The sequence below is a fragment of the Macaca nemestrina genome, chromosome 11, assembly GCF_043159975.1.
Source record: "Macaca nemestrina isolate mMacNem1 chromosome 11, mMacNem.hap1, whole genome shotgun sequence".
Taxonomy (NCBI): domain Eukaryota; kingdom Metazoa; phylum Chordata; class Mammalia; order Primates; family Cercopithecidae; genus Macaca; species Macaca nemestrina.
This window is the reverse complement of record NC_092135.1, coordinates 112,456,383-112,474,738: the sequence shown is the minus strand read 5'-3', so window position 1 is coordinate 112,474,738 and position 18,356 is coordinate 112,456,383. Positions and strand designations below refer to the sequence as shown.

At 34.8% G+C, this 18,356-nt stretch overlaps 1 protein-coding gene across 4 annotated transcripts in view; it reads right to left on the bottom strand.

Annotated features, from left to right (window-relative positions):
• Nucleotides 1-18,356, bottom strand: part of LOC105481154 (von Willebrand factor C domain containing 2 like) — a 169,142-nt gene that overhangs the window by 137,005 nt on the left and 13,781 nt on the right. For 3 of the 4 annotated variants that reach the window (XR_003017932.2, XR_011610010.1, XM_011740503.3), the window contains exon 3: nucleotides 4,259-4,388. The exons of the other annotated variant lie outside the window; for it this stretch is intronic. Coding sequence is in view for 1 of the 3 variants with exons in the window: in XM_011740503.3 (XP_011738805.1) it covers nucleotides 4,259-4,388 (130 nt within the window). In the remaining 2 variants the exon portion in view is untranslated. The remainder of the gene's footprint in view (nucleotides 1-4,258; nucleotides 4,389-18,356) is intronic. 4 annotated transcript variants of the gene reach the window in all.

Genomic DNA, 18,356 nt, shown 5'->3' with positions numbered 1-18,356 from the left:
TTTGTAGGAGCGTTCTGTCTTTTCAAATTTTTCATGGGGTAACATTTCCTTCTGAGCCTTGAATAATGACTGACTGTATATTCCAGTGAAAACACAGAACTCACTGCCATACCAGCTAATGAAATGTAAAAAATGCAGTCTGTCATTTGGATGCTCCAATGATCAAATATTTTGATAACTGACTACATATTTTATTTTTTAATGCAGAGATTCAGCATTCTATAACTATGGATTCTTAATGACTTGGGACAAAAATATTAGCATGTATGAACAACTGAAGAATGGAATGAGTGGCTGCAGAGCAAGAGTTTGAAATTAATATTAATTCACATACAAAAATAAATGATGGGTATTCTTAGCTGTATGTATATAATATATACTTACAGCCACATTACTAGTCAAATTTATGATCAGTTTCCAAATGTTTGAAATATTTCTGTGACATTCCAAGCCATAATGTTTTCTTTAAACAGATGCTGTGCTAAATTATTTTTTTCATACCATAAAAACAAAAATCCATAAAAAGTGCTCATTAATTCACATGGAAAGGCCTGGGGCTGAGAGATAGGTCAAAGTAACACAATCTTAGGGAAAGAAAAACAGTCTGAAAATGTCATATTTTTCAGGAAGGCATTTGTATTGCTAGCTCTTGGAGCTGTGTAAAGGAAAGAGAAACAAATGCTTAATATTTTTAGAAACAATAAATTCCTATGTCAATCCCAATTCTCACCAAATAAAAAATTACTCTCATCTTTTTCCTCCTATTATGAGTCTTACATAGACTCTGTCCAGTCATTCATATCTTTCCTTAGTGTTTTTATTTTATTCAGGCTACATTGATAGACTATTCTTGGTGCTGAACTAATTTTAATATGAATAGATTACTGTATATTTTATAGTTTGGGTATAGTCATTGATAACCATTGAAAATCTTGTTTATGGTAATCACTAAGACAAGACAATTTAAAACTCTCTTCTTTATACAATTAGAGAAAATTCCTGGAAATACTTGTTCTTAAATTTATTCTTAAAATTATATTATCAAGAATAAAGACATGGTACCATTATTTAGGGAGTAGATTTCCCTGCACTTTATAATATTAAAATATTTATTTCTAAAGATAATTGTTTATTTTCATTGGTAAAGTGTTCTACAGAAAAAATTGTTATGCTTCCTTGTTTTGTTTGCTCTTAAATATCAAAACAAATACTTCTATGTTAGCTGAATGTGGAGTTATAAGGTTTGGTGTGATGGATTCTATCACATTCAAAAGTTTATATCTTTAATATAAAGTTTATATCATATTTTAAAAGTTTTATAACTTTAATGCCTTGTGCTTTTGGCAAGTTGTAATTCAGGAAGGCAGAAAAATCAATTTTAATATGAAAAAAGAAAGTATTTGACAGCCAAGATAATCAGCATTTATGCAAACTGAAAATTACTTGCCCGCCAAAACAACCATTTGTGAAGATTTAAGAAAATATAGAAAATGTTATGACTGTTTATAAGTTAAAATTCATTGCGTCTACCTTGAATCCATAGGATATATTTTTAGCTTATTTTTGTTTTTAAAAAATCTATGAACATAGCAACTATATTTAAAATAGTTTACACTATAATGGGCATATTTATTATGGTTATAGTTAATAATCATATATAATGAGATAGACTTAAATCATGTGTTGGAAATTTAAGTTATTTCAGTTATGCTGTCATAATAAACATTTATTTTTCTCCAAGTCTTCTATATGTCATTCATCTCTTTCTCTTTTCTGGGCTAGGCTTAGAATAAGAGCCAATAAAACCTGGGATTCAATCTGTCTTCTCAATAAAATTATTGGTACCATTGGTGGTCATAGGAGTCTTCAGTGGTTCTTTATATACTCTTCTTTGGCAATGATTATACTTTAGTTTTGGGGCATATGTGACTAGCGGCATTTAATAACAAAAAGATAACATCTCATAATGTTATATTACAACCAGTCCTTCCACTAATTTAAATTCAGATTCATTTTCTTTATTTAAGAAAAGCAAATTTGTTTGGAAATACCAAGAGGGAACAGAAGTGGCCATTTCACAGTGCTTTATGATTTAAAAAAATCAGAAAACTTAACTAATATACCTTGTGTACTTAGCATCTGTTTATCAGAAATACCAGTGGTTACTAATTAATTAACTGATTGAACAAATAAAGTCTATTCATTATACACTTTTGTACAAAGAGGATTTCATTTGGAGAAAAATTTCTACTCTGACATGATTGAGAGAAAAAGGATAATCTTGGACGACATCAAATTAAGTGTGACTAGTTTGTAGTGGCTGATTTAACATATGACATAGACATTAACTCTGGGTATATTATGGGCTTTAGTGTAGGATCGCTAGAAGGATGTGATAGATGCATGTGTAAAAACTGTATTTTAAACATGCATTACATGTTCTAATTCTACGAGTATGCTGGAAGTGTCTAGACAATAAATTTTAACTATAACCATAATTGTGAGACAAAGCTAAAAGTGAGACAAAGCTAAAAGTGCGACAAAGCTAACCAGAGCCACCTGGGGAAGGAAAGAGCCTCAAGGACTTGTTTACACAGTTGTTTCTAGGGGAAAAAAGAAAAAAAAAAAATGCGGTCTTCAGTCCAAGACCTGTCAATCCAATTTTTAAAGATTGATTAGGTAGCTGAGTTTTTCTTCCTTTTATCCTTGGAGAAAATGAAAAATAACACTTTCTCTTCTACTTTAGACTCACCATTCATATATTTATGACAGTTTGGTCTCACCTGAGCCATCTCTTTTCCAGGACAAATTATGCTAACTCTTTCTGTCTGTCCCCTTAGGTCCTATTTTTCAACCATTAAATCATCTTATTGTTCTTTCTTGTATCTTTTCCAGTTTCTTCAGTCCCTTTAAAATTTTGAAGTCTTAAATTTAATATCTTTGCATATATTTATGTTAGATGAGTTAGAACTTTAGGAGCGTTATTTCTTCCTGCTAAGTGAGAGAGACGGTCACTATGACAGGTAGATTGGAGAAAGGAGATAAGAAGAAAAAGAGAAGCCAGATGAGCAACTTTTAATATTCAAGTTATTGGATTTCTATGATCAGAAATAGCAAAACCTGTGTCTGGAAAATTTCACAAAGGTTTTTAATAAGTCCTTTGGAAGATACCAAAACACAAAAAATTATCAGAAACAACCAGAGCTACTTAAAAAATCTTTCAAAAAGATTTTTTTATCTTTTATAAAAGACAAAAGATAACTTTATGCTTATTTTTACTAATTATCCTTCTGTAAAGGAAAAGATTAGTAAGTGAGCTCCAAATTCAGAGCAAAAAATAACAGAGAAAGATGGCCACTGCCAACTCAAGAAAAGGGATAGGAATTTAGCATGAGAGTGAGTGAGCTTATCTTAATTAGGGGCTAGAACCATTTTTCAAGCAATATTATTGACAGAGGGAACATTTGTGGAGTGTGGCCTAGTAAAGAATTATTTTTTCCTTTTTGGTAGTACATGGTCACAAGGCAAAGTGCGCTATTGGCTCTGTTGATGCACTGCCTTGGGTTTATAGCATTGCATTGTCTTCTCTGCAGCATCATGTTGATTTGGGGTGATTGGGATATTATAGTTGGTTCAACCTCTCCATTCCATGAGGGACAAAAAGGAAACTATAATGTTGTAAATAAAAGAAGTTTCCCTCTGTAGCAGTTACTGTGAGAGAATAGTTCCACTATAATAAAAACCTTGAATAAAAGCCCTAAACTTTTTATTACTTCAATTTAAGTGCATTGATAATTTTATTTACTATTTCTTGAATTTTATATTTAACTTCAAACCTAAGGTCTTATCTATGTTCAAAACAAAATACCTGGCTTTTACCCTACTCTATATCCTGGGTCATGTACCACAAAATGGGGTGAACTGCTCCATTGGCTCTACAAAAGAGAGGAATGCAGTCACCACGAAAGGATGGTACTGTGTTCTTTCCAATATCCTCCTTTTAAATCAACACGAAATAATAGGGATCACAACAAAGTCAGCTTACAACAGCTTTAATTCCCCAGATGGAAAGCTGCACGATAAACCCACTGCAGCTTTATTTTCACTTTAAGGTGGGATAAAACTATACATCCGCCATGCCCGTATTGGAAAGCCACAGGCAGATCTTAGAGGGCTCTTGCATTGAATGGTGTGCAGTAGTGAGATATTTGTATTTTGTGCTAACCCCTCTTCGAAAGCTAATGCAGTGTGGTCTTACCATTTTTGCAGACAGGACAACATTGTTCTGGTTCATAGACTGGGTTGACACACTCAGGAACTGCGCAGTCTGCTACAACACAGTGAACTTCATTGCTGGGCTCACAGCGACACCATTCACATGGAGAGGGCTAGGAACAAATCTAAAATTAGCCCCTTTTCTCCTATAACTTAATGCTTGCACATTCATATGCTGTCAGAAGACAAAACATCAGTGCTTATTATTTTGGCTTTACTGTATTAATTCCATTTACCATGTCTATGATCATTCTCCCCCGGTGAAAGGCAACCTAGATACCCAAGCCACAGTGGATTACAACCTGCACTCGGGATGCTGTGAACAAGTAAAGCACCTGTTTATGACTTTTCCTATATCTTATGTTCCTACTTTCCAGAGAAATATTTGCATAACTAATATGTCATCTCCTGGTTTGTTTTCCAGATGTACTGATTGCTCTGACCTCCTCTGGTAAATAGGCATTCTACTGGAACATGTAAGATAATTTTTGCCATCTGTCATTTTATTCTTCTTGAGAAAGGAGAATTACTGAGAAACAAGAAAATGGTAAGTGGACATCTGTACCCTTTGTGTGAACTCTTTTTCAAGCTAACTTAGACTTCAAATGGCATTTTTCTATGTGAATATTAGAGAAGATTGCATTTAGGAACCAAACATCCAGGTACTGCCTCTTGAAAGATTCAGTGAATACCTTTCATCTTGCCTGCTTGCTTTTATGAATGAACAAATCGACTGGCTTAAAAAGCCACTATGTAAGAGTCAAAGACTCTAAAAATGGAACTAAAAATGATAATTAAGGGAAAAAAATTAAGCATCAGAAAAGAACATTTGTTTTTGCAGTACTTACCAACCGAGAGTGTTTGGAATTTTCTGTTTCCTTTCTAGAAACTGCCTATGGCACAAATAATCTAAAGCAGGGGCCACCCTCTGACTTTCTCATCCTTTGTAAGTTCTATCTCTACTTTTCTCATGGATCAGAAGTTTAAAATTCTGGAATGAAAATTTGGAGGTGTCAGAAGTCATACAATGTCCACACTTTTCAAATCAAGCCATTTGTTCTTAGAAAGTTCTGCCTCCAATCTGATGCCACAGATCCTCACCTGCAAACTGTGCTAATTAAAGCCCTCTTCCCTTGTTTCAGTGACTACTGTCCAAAACCCTTGTCAGCTCTTATTTCTTCCCTGGATCTGACAATCTGTGTAATATCAATGCTGCTTAACTCGGGCAGTCTGTAGGTGTAGATGGCAACCCTTCAACTAATTATTTTAAAAATTCATTTTGTTTTTGCTTTTTGCTTGGAGAATGAAAGCCTAACTTTAAATTACTTTGCTTTCAAATTTAGTAAGAACAAAACAATTAGCCATAGGATCTGTGGTAAAGTATTGCTATTTGTTAACATGATCAATACATTTTTGAAGTGTGCAGTTAAAGTCTTTACCATGTGGTGAGTTGTGTTTAAAGATTTCAGAGAAATCTATTGCATTCTCAGGTTGAGATTTTTCTGATGCTTTTCTGCTAAATAATCTCAGCAAATTAAGAAAAAGATTAGAATCTACAGTACATTATTTAATGGAGAAAATTAGCAAATAAGAGATGGAAACTCTTGTTGCTCTTTTGCTCCTTATTTTGCAAACCTCATTGTGATATCTAAGATTCCCAAGCAAATTTGTCAGAATTTTCCCCTTTCCTTGGTTAATTACAAAGAAGTATTTTCACATAGCCTTCTGAAATGCAGCAAAGACTTGGATTGTATTTACTGCCAATATGGGGGAAAAAGGAAGCCACTAGTATAATCCTTTCCCCACAGCTAGCATTGTTTATTCTTTCTGGTTTCCTTCTTGTTGAAGGAAGGGCTGATTTGTACAACTCTAGTGAACTGATTCAGGGAATAAAAATTCTGAAGAGAATCCTAATTTTCAAATTCAAAATGTTTACTTCAAAATAACTATAGTCTTTAAGAAAGATTTGTTGAATGATTAGATTCCCAACTCTGATGAGGAACATCATTCTAATGTAAACACTGACATTGTGCTAAGCAATTTTCCTATATTTACTCACTTATTTCTTGTAATAATTCTATGAAGCAAGACTTGTTTTTATCTTCATCTCACAGATGAGGAAATTGACTGAGAAAGGTTTAATAGCTTTCCCAGGGCCTATGGTAGTAAGAAGCAAAGGCGGGATTTGAATCCAGTAGCCTAACTGCTGTAATGGACTGCCACTTGGTAACAAGAATCACCATTCTGTGTACTGATGCTCTCGCTAAGAAAGAGAAGTCCATTAACTTGGGTGTTTGGTGCATAATGAGATCATTATGGAAACTTAGAGCTTTTTAACTTTCTACAAATGTGAGTTAGAAAACTGTAGTTGCCAAAGTTAGGTGGCCACAAGGGTTGCATTCTTGGGGACCTCAGCATCTTCAAGCTTTGGAGCCCGGTAAGTAGATGTGCAGGCATCTGGAGAAGTGTTAACAGGTAATAATTCAGTAAAGACCAATAAAGCATTGGAAACTGAGAAATATTCTGACGAAGAGCTAAGACCACAAGGCTTAGTGATAAGAGTATATCTGATTCTTTGAAGAGGGTTTGAATAGTGAAAAACATAAATGAGAAAAGTAAAAACATCACATTAATCATTGGTGGCTTCTCACCCTGCCCTGAACTTGGCTTTATTTATGTACTGTACGCCATCCCTTTCTGACTCAGAATCTCTTATACGCATGTGATTTCCTCTTCTGTTTTCATTAAATTGTTTTTACAAATGATCTGTCTCTACTTTAGTGCACTTTTTCTCGTGTCAAGCCTCCATGTGCCCCTCTGATCCCACTGTAAACACTCAATCAAATGTAACCCATCGACCTCACGCTAGAACCCCTTTCCATCCTCTCCAGACGTGCCAAGCCTCTTCCCTTTCATAATCTCACAATTCCGGAACTATTGTTGTCCTCTTGCTCAACTTGACTTTCTCCATTGCCCCTGCCTGCCCCTGCATTTGTAAAAAGATATTGCTTGAACAGGAATAAGTTACTAGGAGTGTGCAGGGTGCTACTTTGACATTAAGTTTAAAAATACTTCCCACTTACAGTATAAAACTCATGGTTCTTTGGATAAATCTTTACATCTTAAGCATTGAGCTGGTTACAGATTTCCTTGTATTGGGTTGTTCCATGTTGAAAACTATAGATTAAACTTGAAAATGTCCCTGTAAAACCAAAGGTTAAAGAATAAAGCTATCCTTAGGGAAACAGAGAATGCCGAAACAAGTACCTGGAAAAATTATTTCTACTAGCATTTTTTAAGAAGAACATGTGAAATTATGACTAGTGCATGGCTTTTGCCAGCTAGAGATTGGTAAGTATGGTGATTGAATTATACCATCCTAAAATTTTATACAAGAAAACTCTTTTTCTAAGAAACCTCACAGAACACTTTATTTCTATGCACTCTTTAGAAAATAAAGTAACATTCACTCACTCACTACTGTTTTTTTTTTTTTTTTTTTTTTTTTTTTTTTTTTTTTTTTTACTTTAGCATGCATTTTTATTTGTGAGAAGTGGCATAGCATATTGATTAAAGGCATAAGTTCTTAGGTTAAACTATCTGCTTATAAATCCTCAACCCATCACTTGCTACCTATGTGATATCAGACGAATTACTTACTACTTGCAATCCTCAGTCAATGGCATAATAATCATCACTCACCTATGTTGTACAAATGAGAAAATATATGTAATAAGGTTAGCTTAGGATTTTAAATGCAATAATTCATCAGCTAGTACCAGCTTTTTTAGACTGTGAAAAAATTGATAATGCAGAAAGTCATTCATCAAAAGATCGTAACAGAATGGCATATAGAAGATAATGATAATGCCAATTCAGAGGAATATATGAATAAATTTTGGAGGGATTAAGCAAAAACAAATAGTTACTATGATTAAACTACAAGTACTTTTTTTGACTTATTTAATGAAAATATTTTTATTAGAAAATTCTATTTATCTTTATAAATTATGTATTCTTTCTTGCATCTATATAGTCTATCAATTTTTTAAATTATACTTTAAGTTCTAGGGTACATTTGTACAATGTGCAGGTTTGTTACATATGTATACATTGCCATATTGGTGTGCTGTGCCCATTAACTTGTCATTTACGTTAGGTATATCTCCTAATGCTATCCCTCCCCCTGCCCCCACCTCACAACAGGCCCTGGTGTGTGATGTTCCTCTTCCTGTGTCCAAGTGATGTCATTGTTCAGTTCCCACCTATGAGTGAGAACGTGTGGTGTTTGTTTTTTTGTTCATGTGATAGTTTGCTAAGAATGATGGTTTCCAGCTTCATTCATGTCCCTACAAAGGACATGAACTCATCCTTTTTTTATGGCTACATTGTATTCCATGGTGTATATGTGCCACATTTTCTTAATCCAGTCTATCACTGATGGACATTTGCGTTGGTTCCAAGTCTTTGCTATTGTGAATAGTGCGACAATAAACATACATGTGCATATGTCTTTATAGCAGCATGATTTATAATCCTTTGCGTATTTACCCAGTAATGGGATGACTGGGTCATATGGTATTTTTAGTTCTAGATCCTTGAGGAATCACCACACTGTCTTTCAGAATGGTTGAACTAGTTTACAGTTCCACCAACGGTGTAAAAATGTTCCTATTTCTCCACATCCTCTCCAGCACCTGTTGTTTCCTGACTTTTTAATGATCACTTTTCTAACTGGTGTGACATAGTATCTCATTGTGGTTTTGATTTGCATTTCTCTGATGGCTAGTGATGATGAGCATTTTTTCATGTGTCTGTGGGCTGCATAAATGTCTTCTTTTGAAAAGTGCCTGTTCATATCCTTTGCCCACTTTTTGATGGGGTTGTTTTTTTCTTGTAAATTTGTTTGAGCTCTTTGTAGATTCTGGATATTAGCCCTTTGTCAGATGAGTAGATTGCAAACATTTTTTCCCATTCTGTAGGTTGCCTGTTCACTCGGATGGTAGTTTCTTTTGCTGTGCAGAAGCTCTTTAGTTTAATTAGATCCCATCTGTCAATTTTGGCTTTTGTTGTCATTGCTTTTGGTGTTTTAGACATGAAGTCCTTGCCCATGCCGATGTCCTGAATGGTATTGCCTAGATTTTCTTCTAGGGTTTTTATGGTTTTAGGTCTAACATTTAAGTCTTATCGTTAGTATCCATGCCTGTCACTCACTACTTTTTCATAAATTTTAGTTGAAATTAGGATTAGAGGTCAAATTTACTTGTTTATACGTATATTTATATATAATATGTATATCAGGTGGCTTGAGCAGTTAATATATCTGTTTTAAATTTGTTATTTCTCCAGCTTAGTGTTTTTAAATAACTAATGTGGAACTCCATTTAAGCAATTTCTGCTATCTCTGAATACAAATATACACATTTATTTTCTTGAGATGGAGTCTTACTCTGTTGCCCATACTGGAGTGCAGTGGCACAGTCTTGGCTCACTTCAACTTCTGCCTCCTCGGTTTAAGTGATTCTCCTGCCTCAGTCTCCCAAGTAGCTGGGATTACAGGTGCACAACACCAGGCCTGGCTAATTTTTGTGTTTAGGAAAGACAGGGTCTCACCATATTGGCCAGGCTGGTATCGAATTCCTGACCTCAAATTATCCACCCACCTCGGCCTCCCAAAGTGCTAGGATTATAGGTATGAGCCACTGTGACTGGTCCTAAATACATACCTTGTATGGCAATTCCAAATGCTGTCCCAGCTGGCCCGAGATTATAAAGGGATTTCCTGCTACATACAGTAAAGATAATAGGGCAAAAGGAGACTATTTCATAAATATTGGTTTAGGTGACTAAAATCAAAATTGTTATTAGAAACCTCAGATAAAGAGTAATTGTGAATGGTGAGATTGGTCACTATAAATCACTAAGGAAAAATCAAAGAATGAAAAGCAATGAACCCATTTTCTTTTCCTGAAGTCTCATCATGTAGGTGTCAACTCAAATGCCACCTCTCCAGGGAGGTCTTCCCTGATGACTCAGGTCATCCAGCCCCTTCATCTTCTCTGTCCAACATGTCAACCATTCAGAGCTCTCATCAGTCTGTGAAATTTATCTTATTGATTTGTTTACATTTTTTGGTAAATTGCTCCTGTCCTCATAGATTCTAATCTCCTTATATACTGTTCATTGTTGTATTCTCGGCACCTAGAAGACATCTTAGCACGATAGATACCCAACAAATATTTGTTAACTAAAATGCATAATCATGTATGTATAATCTATGTTTTCTTATTTGCTAAACCATATCTCTGGGCGGCTTCATCTGTGTTCATTATGCGTGTAAATGACTTTGAGTCAATGAGATGTTTGTGTCTTATTTAAATATTATAAAGGGCACTTTGGGGAAAACGGTTTTTGACTGTGAGTCATGAAATAACTATTTGGGTTCCAACATTATGGCAATGCACATAAACTCACCATCTAAAGGTAATTTTAAATTCATAATATTCATCATGCAGATCACAGGTAAGTCAATCTTCAAGCACTCCATTGACTAGGCTATCTAGCAGTAGATGATTACCAACTTTTATTGCATTAGAAAATACTGTGCTAACTAAATTTGGACAAGAATATATGCAGAGGAATTGCTAAAGGATCTGAGAAAAAGATAGTCTCATTTTATAATGTGTATCAATTTTAATGGTTGCTTATTAAGCACAACAATTTAGCATATTAGAAAATCGTTTTTGAGAAAATGTCCTGATTTTAAACATGTCAATTTTCCAAAAGGATGGGATAGAGTACAAAGCTCAACAGCACACATTTTGAATATTCTGAGAAACAACACTCGATTCTTAGAAAGCTCCTTGTGAATACTGTTGAAAGCTGAAGGGATGGATACACAAATAGATGGGATATATTCTTTTTTTTTTTTTTTCTTTTTTTTTTTTTTTTGAGACGGAGTCTCGCTCTGTCGCCCAGGCTGGAGTGCAGTGGCGCGATCTCGGCTCACTGCAAGCTCCGCCTCCCGGGTTCACGCCATTCTCCTGCCTCAGCCTCCCGAGTAGCTGGGACTACAGGCGCCCACAACCGCGCCCGGCTAATTTTTTGTATTTTTAGTAGAGACGGGGTTTCACCGTGGTCTCGATCTCCTGACCTTGTGATCCGCCCGCCTCGGCCTCCCAAAGTGCTGGGATTACAGGCGTGAGCCACCGCGCCCGGCCAGATGGGATATATTCTAAGAGCCAAGTTTATACTTACTAACCCTATAAATGGGTTTCCTTCTGATCAAGTGAGAAGAGGCTTCAGAGACCAAGGGGTACTTCATTTCTTTCATAATAAGCGAAAATGATCAAAGAAAATTCATCTTTGTTTACTTTTCAAAAAACCCCCATTAAGCAACTATTTAAAATCTAATCTTTTCCACAAAGGAAAAAACACAGCTTTTAGAAGCACTCTTCTTTTAGAGATAATTTATGCCATAAATTTTTATCACTTTAAGGAACAAATCTCATTACTTTCAAACCGTATGAAAATTTAGAAGACTCTGTTTCAAAGTTGCTGATGCCTCTCAGGAATGTCACTGTTCACTTCATTAAAATATACATTAAATTACAAACTGCAAAAGTATTTAGCATCCCCTGCCACTCTTGTAGCCAGTAATTTGCATGCAACAGATGTCACCTAATAATCAACTGATCCAATGGGTTTTAACCAAAATTCACAATCATCTAAAAGATGACCCATAGCATCACTGATTAAAACGCTCCTCAGCGTTCCTGGTCTAAGGAGATTGTGATGACCTCTTCAGCGATCCGCTCTATTGATTGGAGCATATTTGGAACACTGAGGTTGTAACTCATCAAATTATGGACATCAAGCTGAAACTTCTTTAAGAATTTTAATACCAAGGAAGCAAATAATAATAAAAAAAGATGCACAGAGTTTTTAAAAATAACCATCTCAGTTACTCAGCAAATGTATATCGTGGTATTATTATCTGCATTATGAGTTAAGTAGTAGCTGTTCTGGCTTTTTCTGGTGGAGTTCGTATTTTGATAATACATTGTGGAATATATTATTTTCAGTGTGTCTATCAAAAAATATTTCATTTTTGTTGAAAACATAAGCATTTTAGTGAAATGACTGCAGAGTGCATGTAGCTTTGCCCATGTAGATATAATAAACTAGGTAGGTAACAAACTACAATTCAGAAATATGATATCTAATTTAAAAAAATTCAATATATTCATTAAATATACATTGTATACAAAGTAGTATATATAAGGTATACCGAGATGAACTATGTATCTCTCCTACTCCAATACATGAAATCTAAAAGAAGAGTTGAAATATTTTTAAAAACAAATTTTGATGTTTTTGAAAGACAAATACCTTTTCTGTAAGAATAACTGATGGTACTGTTACAGTAGAAAACCTAACCACTGGATTTAATCTTTCTATTTTTATTCGCATGCACTCTGAGCTAAAGTGAAATATAAGAAGATTGGAAAACATTGATGAAGTACCCAATTGTAATTATTAATTATCAAGTAAAAAAAATGTTTACTCATTCTTGAAATTTTGTCATTGTTGCTACACAACATTTTATCAATGTTCTATTTTTTTTTTTCCCCTAAAACTATTTTCTTTCTGGCCAGGCATGGTGGCTCACGCTTGTAATTCCAGCACTTTGGGAGGAATCTACCACTGAGGTGGGTAGATCACCCGAGGTCAGGAGTTCGAGACCAGCCTGGCCAACATGGTGAAACCTCACCTGTACTAAAAATACAAAAATTAGCTAGGCATGGTGGCAGGTGACTGTAGTCCCAGCTACTCAGGAGGCTGAGGCAGTAGAATTGCTTGAACCCAGGAGGCAGAGGTTGCAGTGAGCCAAGACTGCACCATTGCACTCCGGCCTGGACAACACAGTGAGACTCTGTTTCAAAAGAAAAATAATACTAAATAATAAAATAATTTTTTTCCAAAATAAAGTTTTAAAAAGATACTTTAGTATATATTTAAAGGCAGGTAACCCATAGTTTTATTCTGCCTATACCAACAAACTGATGGTGTGAAGAACCAATATTTTTCCTCAACAGTTTCAAGGAGTCTCATGACAATAAAATGCAGCTTCTTCCGAAATATGAAGAAAACATATAAATGTAAATTTAAAAAAATGTAGGTAAGGAGAAGGTAAGCAACAATATCTCTTTATTTGCAATCAAAGAATTTTTTTTTAAAGTAGGTACAGTATACTTATCAAGGAAATACCAAGGTATATTTAAGAGAGGAAAAAGATAATTTAGCTGCCTTTATGATCATCAAAGGAGGGCCCAAACATATAGGCAAAAACTTGAGGATTTAATATAAAATCAAGGTTTTGATGATCACACATATACTTCTGAAATACTCTGGAAAAGCAGCAGTCCTTAGTCCTTCACTGACAAGCTGGATTGACAGTTGGCTTTGGTACAAAAAGCATTCTTGACAATGCAACTGAGTACTGTCATCAGAACCCATGTATTTTCCTGCTGAAGGTGCTACATTTATCACCCATTTATGCAACAGGAAAAAAGTGAGTAACTGTATAACTTCAAAACTTTTCTCTTGATACTGGAAAGGAGAGATTTTTGATATCAGACAAAGAATCAGTCACCTACAACAGCAATAAAACAAGGTCACATATGGTTGGGGAAGAGTACATCACTTTGAGAATTCTACAGCCTGAAAGAATCATAGGAGATGAATACGACCTGGCCTATTCTTCAGAAAACACTGAAAGGAAGTGATAACAGAAAAGAGAAAGAGCCATAACAGCCTGTTAAAAGTGTGTGGATGACAGTGAATTCAAGGCCTTTTAGGGTCTAAGGGATGGGAGTTATCGCCCTGGAACAACCCAACCCATTTGTATTGGAAGTGCGCATCAGATTATTTCTCAGGAACTCCCCCCCTTTTTTTTTTTGCCACTGTCTCTGTGCAAAGATTTTGTAAAAATTGGAATTTTTTCTTCATTTACTATTTGCTGATGTCATACTTTGACAGGTTATGAAGAAAGAGTAATTAAAATATAATAATAAGTGCTTTATAACTGCTGGTATTGAAATATATTTCTAATTTTTAAAGTCCAAACAGTAATTTCCTACTGAATTTGATAGTTCATTATTTGATGCTTAGTTCATAGCTTACCTCACTCCACAAAAATATATTGAGATGGCTTATAGGCAGTAACATGAAAGCACATTTTAATTTAAAAAATCTTGACTGAGTACTTTCTTGATAAACCTCTCTGCTTTAGTGTATAACTTTGGGACAAGGTATGGCAGAAGCAGGGATGATTTTGTAACTATGTATAAAAATATTTAGTGCTATCACCCAGTGGAACTTGCTATATGATAACGTGAAATAAGCACATTTGTAGCTGAAATCCTGGCATGAAATGCTACTTGCTTGTTCTACCTTGGACAGGTTACTTAAACCTCTTGAGCCTGGGTTTTTCATTTGCAAGATGGAGTTAATATAATATTAAGAGTATTCTAGTTTTCTCATTGCATTGTTTTGAGACTAAATGATATAATACGTGAAAGCGCATGTAAATGATGCGGCATTGATTACAAGACTATGATTGCCATCATAGCTTTCAACTTCAACAGAGTTTCCTTCCCCACTCTGTCCATTTGCAATGGCTGTGTATTCCTCAAGGGAGCATATTAGTTATAACTTATTTTTATTATGGCATAATGATATTCATTATGAATTATTTGAAATGTTGAATTTGTAAAAGATACAGTCAGCCCTTCATATCCATGGGTTTCATATGCATGGATTCAACCCACTGTGAATCAAAAATACTGTATTGGAGAGGAAATGGATGGTTGTCTGTACTAAACATTTACAGACTATTTTTCTTACCATTATTACTAAACAATACAGTATAACAAACTATCACATAGCATTTATGTTGTATTTGAAATTATAAGTAATCTAGAAATAAAGTGTGTGGGAGCATGTGCATAGGCTATATGCAAATACTAATCCATTTTATGTAAGAAATTTGTATCTTACAGTTTTACAGAGTATTTGCAGATTTTGGTATTGGAGAGGATTTGGAGCCAATCCTCTGCGGATACCTAGGGACAATTGTACATCTTTCAGAGTTTTGAAAGCAATCTGTGTTACATCTCTAAAACACAGCAATGTTTGCACTCAAATTGAGGTTCGATTGAGAATGGCATTGGACAGTATTTTTAGATAGTTAATTAGATTCTTATTTACAGAGATGAAACTTCAATCTTTAATCAGAATCTTGCCAAAAACAGATTTTTAACAGGGTAACTTTAGCTCACAGTTTTTGGAGTCTTGATTTAAGTATCTTTTAGTTTCAATGTGAATGTCCTAGAGTCTCATTAACAAAAGAAAAATTCTCTGATTCTCCTTTTTGTCTCTAATGAAGCTTTCTACATCTCAGCAGTCAAAGGTTTGCAATTTTAGCAGGATTTTATTTTTAATGTTGGGGGAAAATTAAAGTTACACTGAACAATTTTATTTTTTTCTCTGTCATATTTAGGAGAGAGCAATAAAGCTAACATGCAGTGAAAGTAAGTGAAGTATTAGAGAGCTGTGGCTCTTCTCTCACTATAAAACATGAGTTCATTTGGTAATCATCATGAGTTTTTACAGTGGCAGAAGTCTGCATTTCTAAGACTGCAAGAATCATTAACAAGTTTTGTATTTTCTTTTTTAAAAATTTGTATTTCACTGATTTAGAATTGTGTTTTTAATCTCTAAATTGGCAAAAATAATCCTGGCCAATCCTCACTGCATTCAGAATGCAGTTTGTTTTTTAAATGGATAGGAATGTGCCTTGGAAGCATACTTCTTTTGACAGTGGGAGCTTTTTAAAATGAAACCAATCAAGCCCTATAAATCTGGAGCAGGAAAAGAATTTTCCTTATGTTAGCAATGTGCCACATTTCTGTGAAAAAGAGGGGACTAAACATGAAATAGACTTATAATTGAACACCTTCAACATGACAGGAAATATATACACCCAAAATGAAAACTACAGTATCTCTACCACATTACTTGCATAATGTTCATAGTGAATTAATCAAAGCTGATAAGATATGAGAGAAAACACCAGAGTTAGAGTTAGAAGACCTTTCTTGATCTGTCAAGTTTGATATCTCCATTTATAAGACAAAGACAAAAGCACAAATTTCTCTGAATCTCAGTTTTCTCATTTGTGAAATGGGAGTGAAAATATTTTAGGATTCAATAATTTAATAAGGAAATGCATGTGCAACATACTTAATGAAATTGCCAACTATCATTGGTATTTGTTTCAGGCACAAATCTAGTTTTGTTGCTTCTGTGATCTAAGCCCTTTGGTGGCTGTCTACTCAGTTCAGACTTTGACCCAAGCTCCTTAGCCTAGCATTCATGCTGTGAACTGGTCCCATGCTCCCGCCTCACTCTTATTTCTCTCTAACTCTCTATACTTTATGCTCTTGTCACTCAGGTTGACACCATTTCTCTAAGCTTTGCCTTTATGTTTGCAAACTTTCCAATTTTGTCTAAACTACTTTTAATGCATTGAAACCCCCACTCTTAGCTATCTTCCTTTAGTTCTTAAGACTGAATTACTTTTTTTTTTTTTCTGAGAGAAAGTCTCGCTCTGTCAACCAGGCTGGAGTGCAATGGCTGGAACTCGGCTCACTGAAACTTCCGCCTCAGGGGTTCAAGTGATTCTCCTACCTCAGCCTGCCAAGTAGCTGGGACTATAGGCACCCACTATCATGCCAGGCTAATCTTTGTGTTTTCAGTAGAGACGGGGTTTCACCATGTTGGCCAGGCTGGTCTTGAACTCCTGACCTCAGGTGATCTGCTTGCCTCAGCCTCCCAAAGTGCTGGTTTTACAGGGGTGAGCCACCGTGCCCAGTCTGAATTCTTTCTTCATCTGAGTTCCTAGAGCAGTCATCACAAACCACTTGTCATCAGTGGCACCTGTATTTTTCCTTTAGATAGACTAGGAGCACCTTGAGGGTCAGATTTCTGTCTTCCGTATTTTGGTACAGCCCACAAGATCTACCACTTCTCTATATGAAAGGGATATTTATTTAATGGGATCAAACTATGGATTGTCTATGTAAGCTGATTTTAAAAATGTAGTAATGGACTGAGTACCTAAGTAAGCAGAAATAATGTATACATGTTTTCACTTAATATAATCCTGAGTATATCTATTATATTAAAGACAACTTTTTGACTTATCAAAAGAGAACACATGGGATATAAAAAAGATAAAAAGTTAATCTTTATCTGTTTTATTTGAGAATTTTCAGAAAATGGAAAATTATTAAGTTATAACACATCAGTGCAAAAAGCAAAGCTATACTTTTCTGAGTCAGGAATGCAGAGAAATAGGACTTAACATGCCTGCTGTTAAGTATGTATACATTTAAAATAGGCAAATCTACAGACTTTTTGAAATTTACTTGTGTGAAAAGAGATCCCTGAGACCACGCACTGCCGAAAGAGAACTGATAACCACCAGTACCCAAATGACTGTAACCTTCAAGAGTGCAAGTTAGAAGGATTTGGTGACAGCACAGTTTGAGAGAAGTAGAAAGGGAAGAATATCTGATTATAGATTAGGCAAGGATCAGCAAACCTTTTCTATAGAAGGTCAAATAGTAAATATTTTAGATTTTGTGGGTCATACAGTGCCTGGAACATTCTAAAAACAACCATAGACAATATGTGGTGAATTAGCATGGTTGTGTTTTAATAAAGCTTTATTAATAAAGTAGATTGTGAACTGGATCTGGCTCATGGAGCATAGTGTGTTGACCCTTGTCTTAGATAATCCATTATTTGTAATTGATATTACCACTATTTTTTAAAAAGCCATTTTCAACTAACTTGTTTTTTGTAACACAAATTAATAAATTTCCATAAATAATCACATTAAATACAATTTTGGGAACTAAAAAAAAATACTAAAAGATAAGCTGAGAAAAAAATAGATTTTCATCATTAACTGCCCATAAAAATCAAATAAAGGAATTAGCCTATTTTGAATC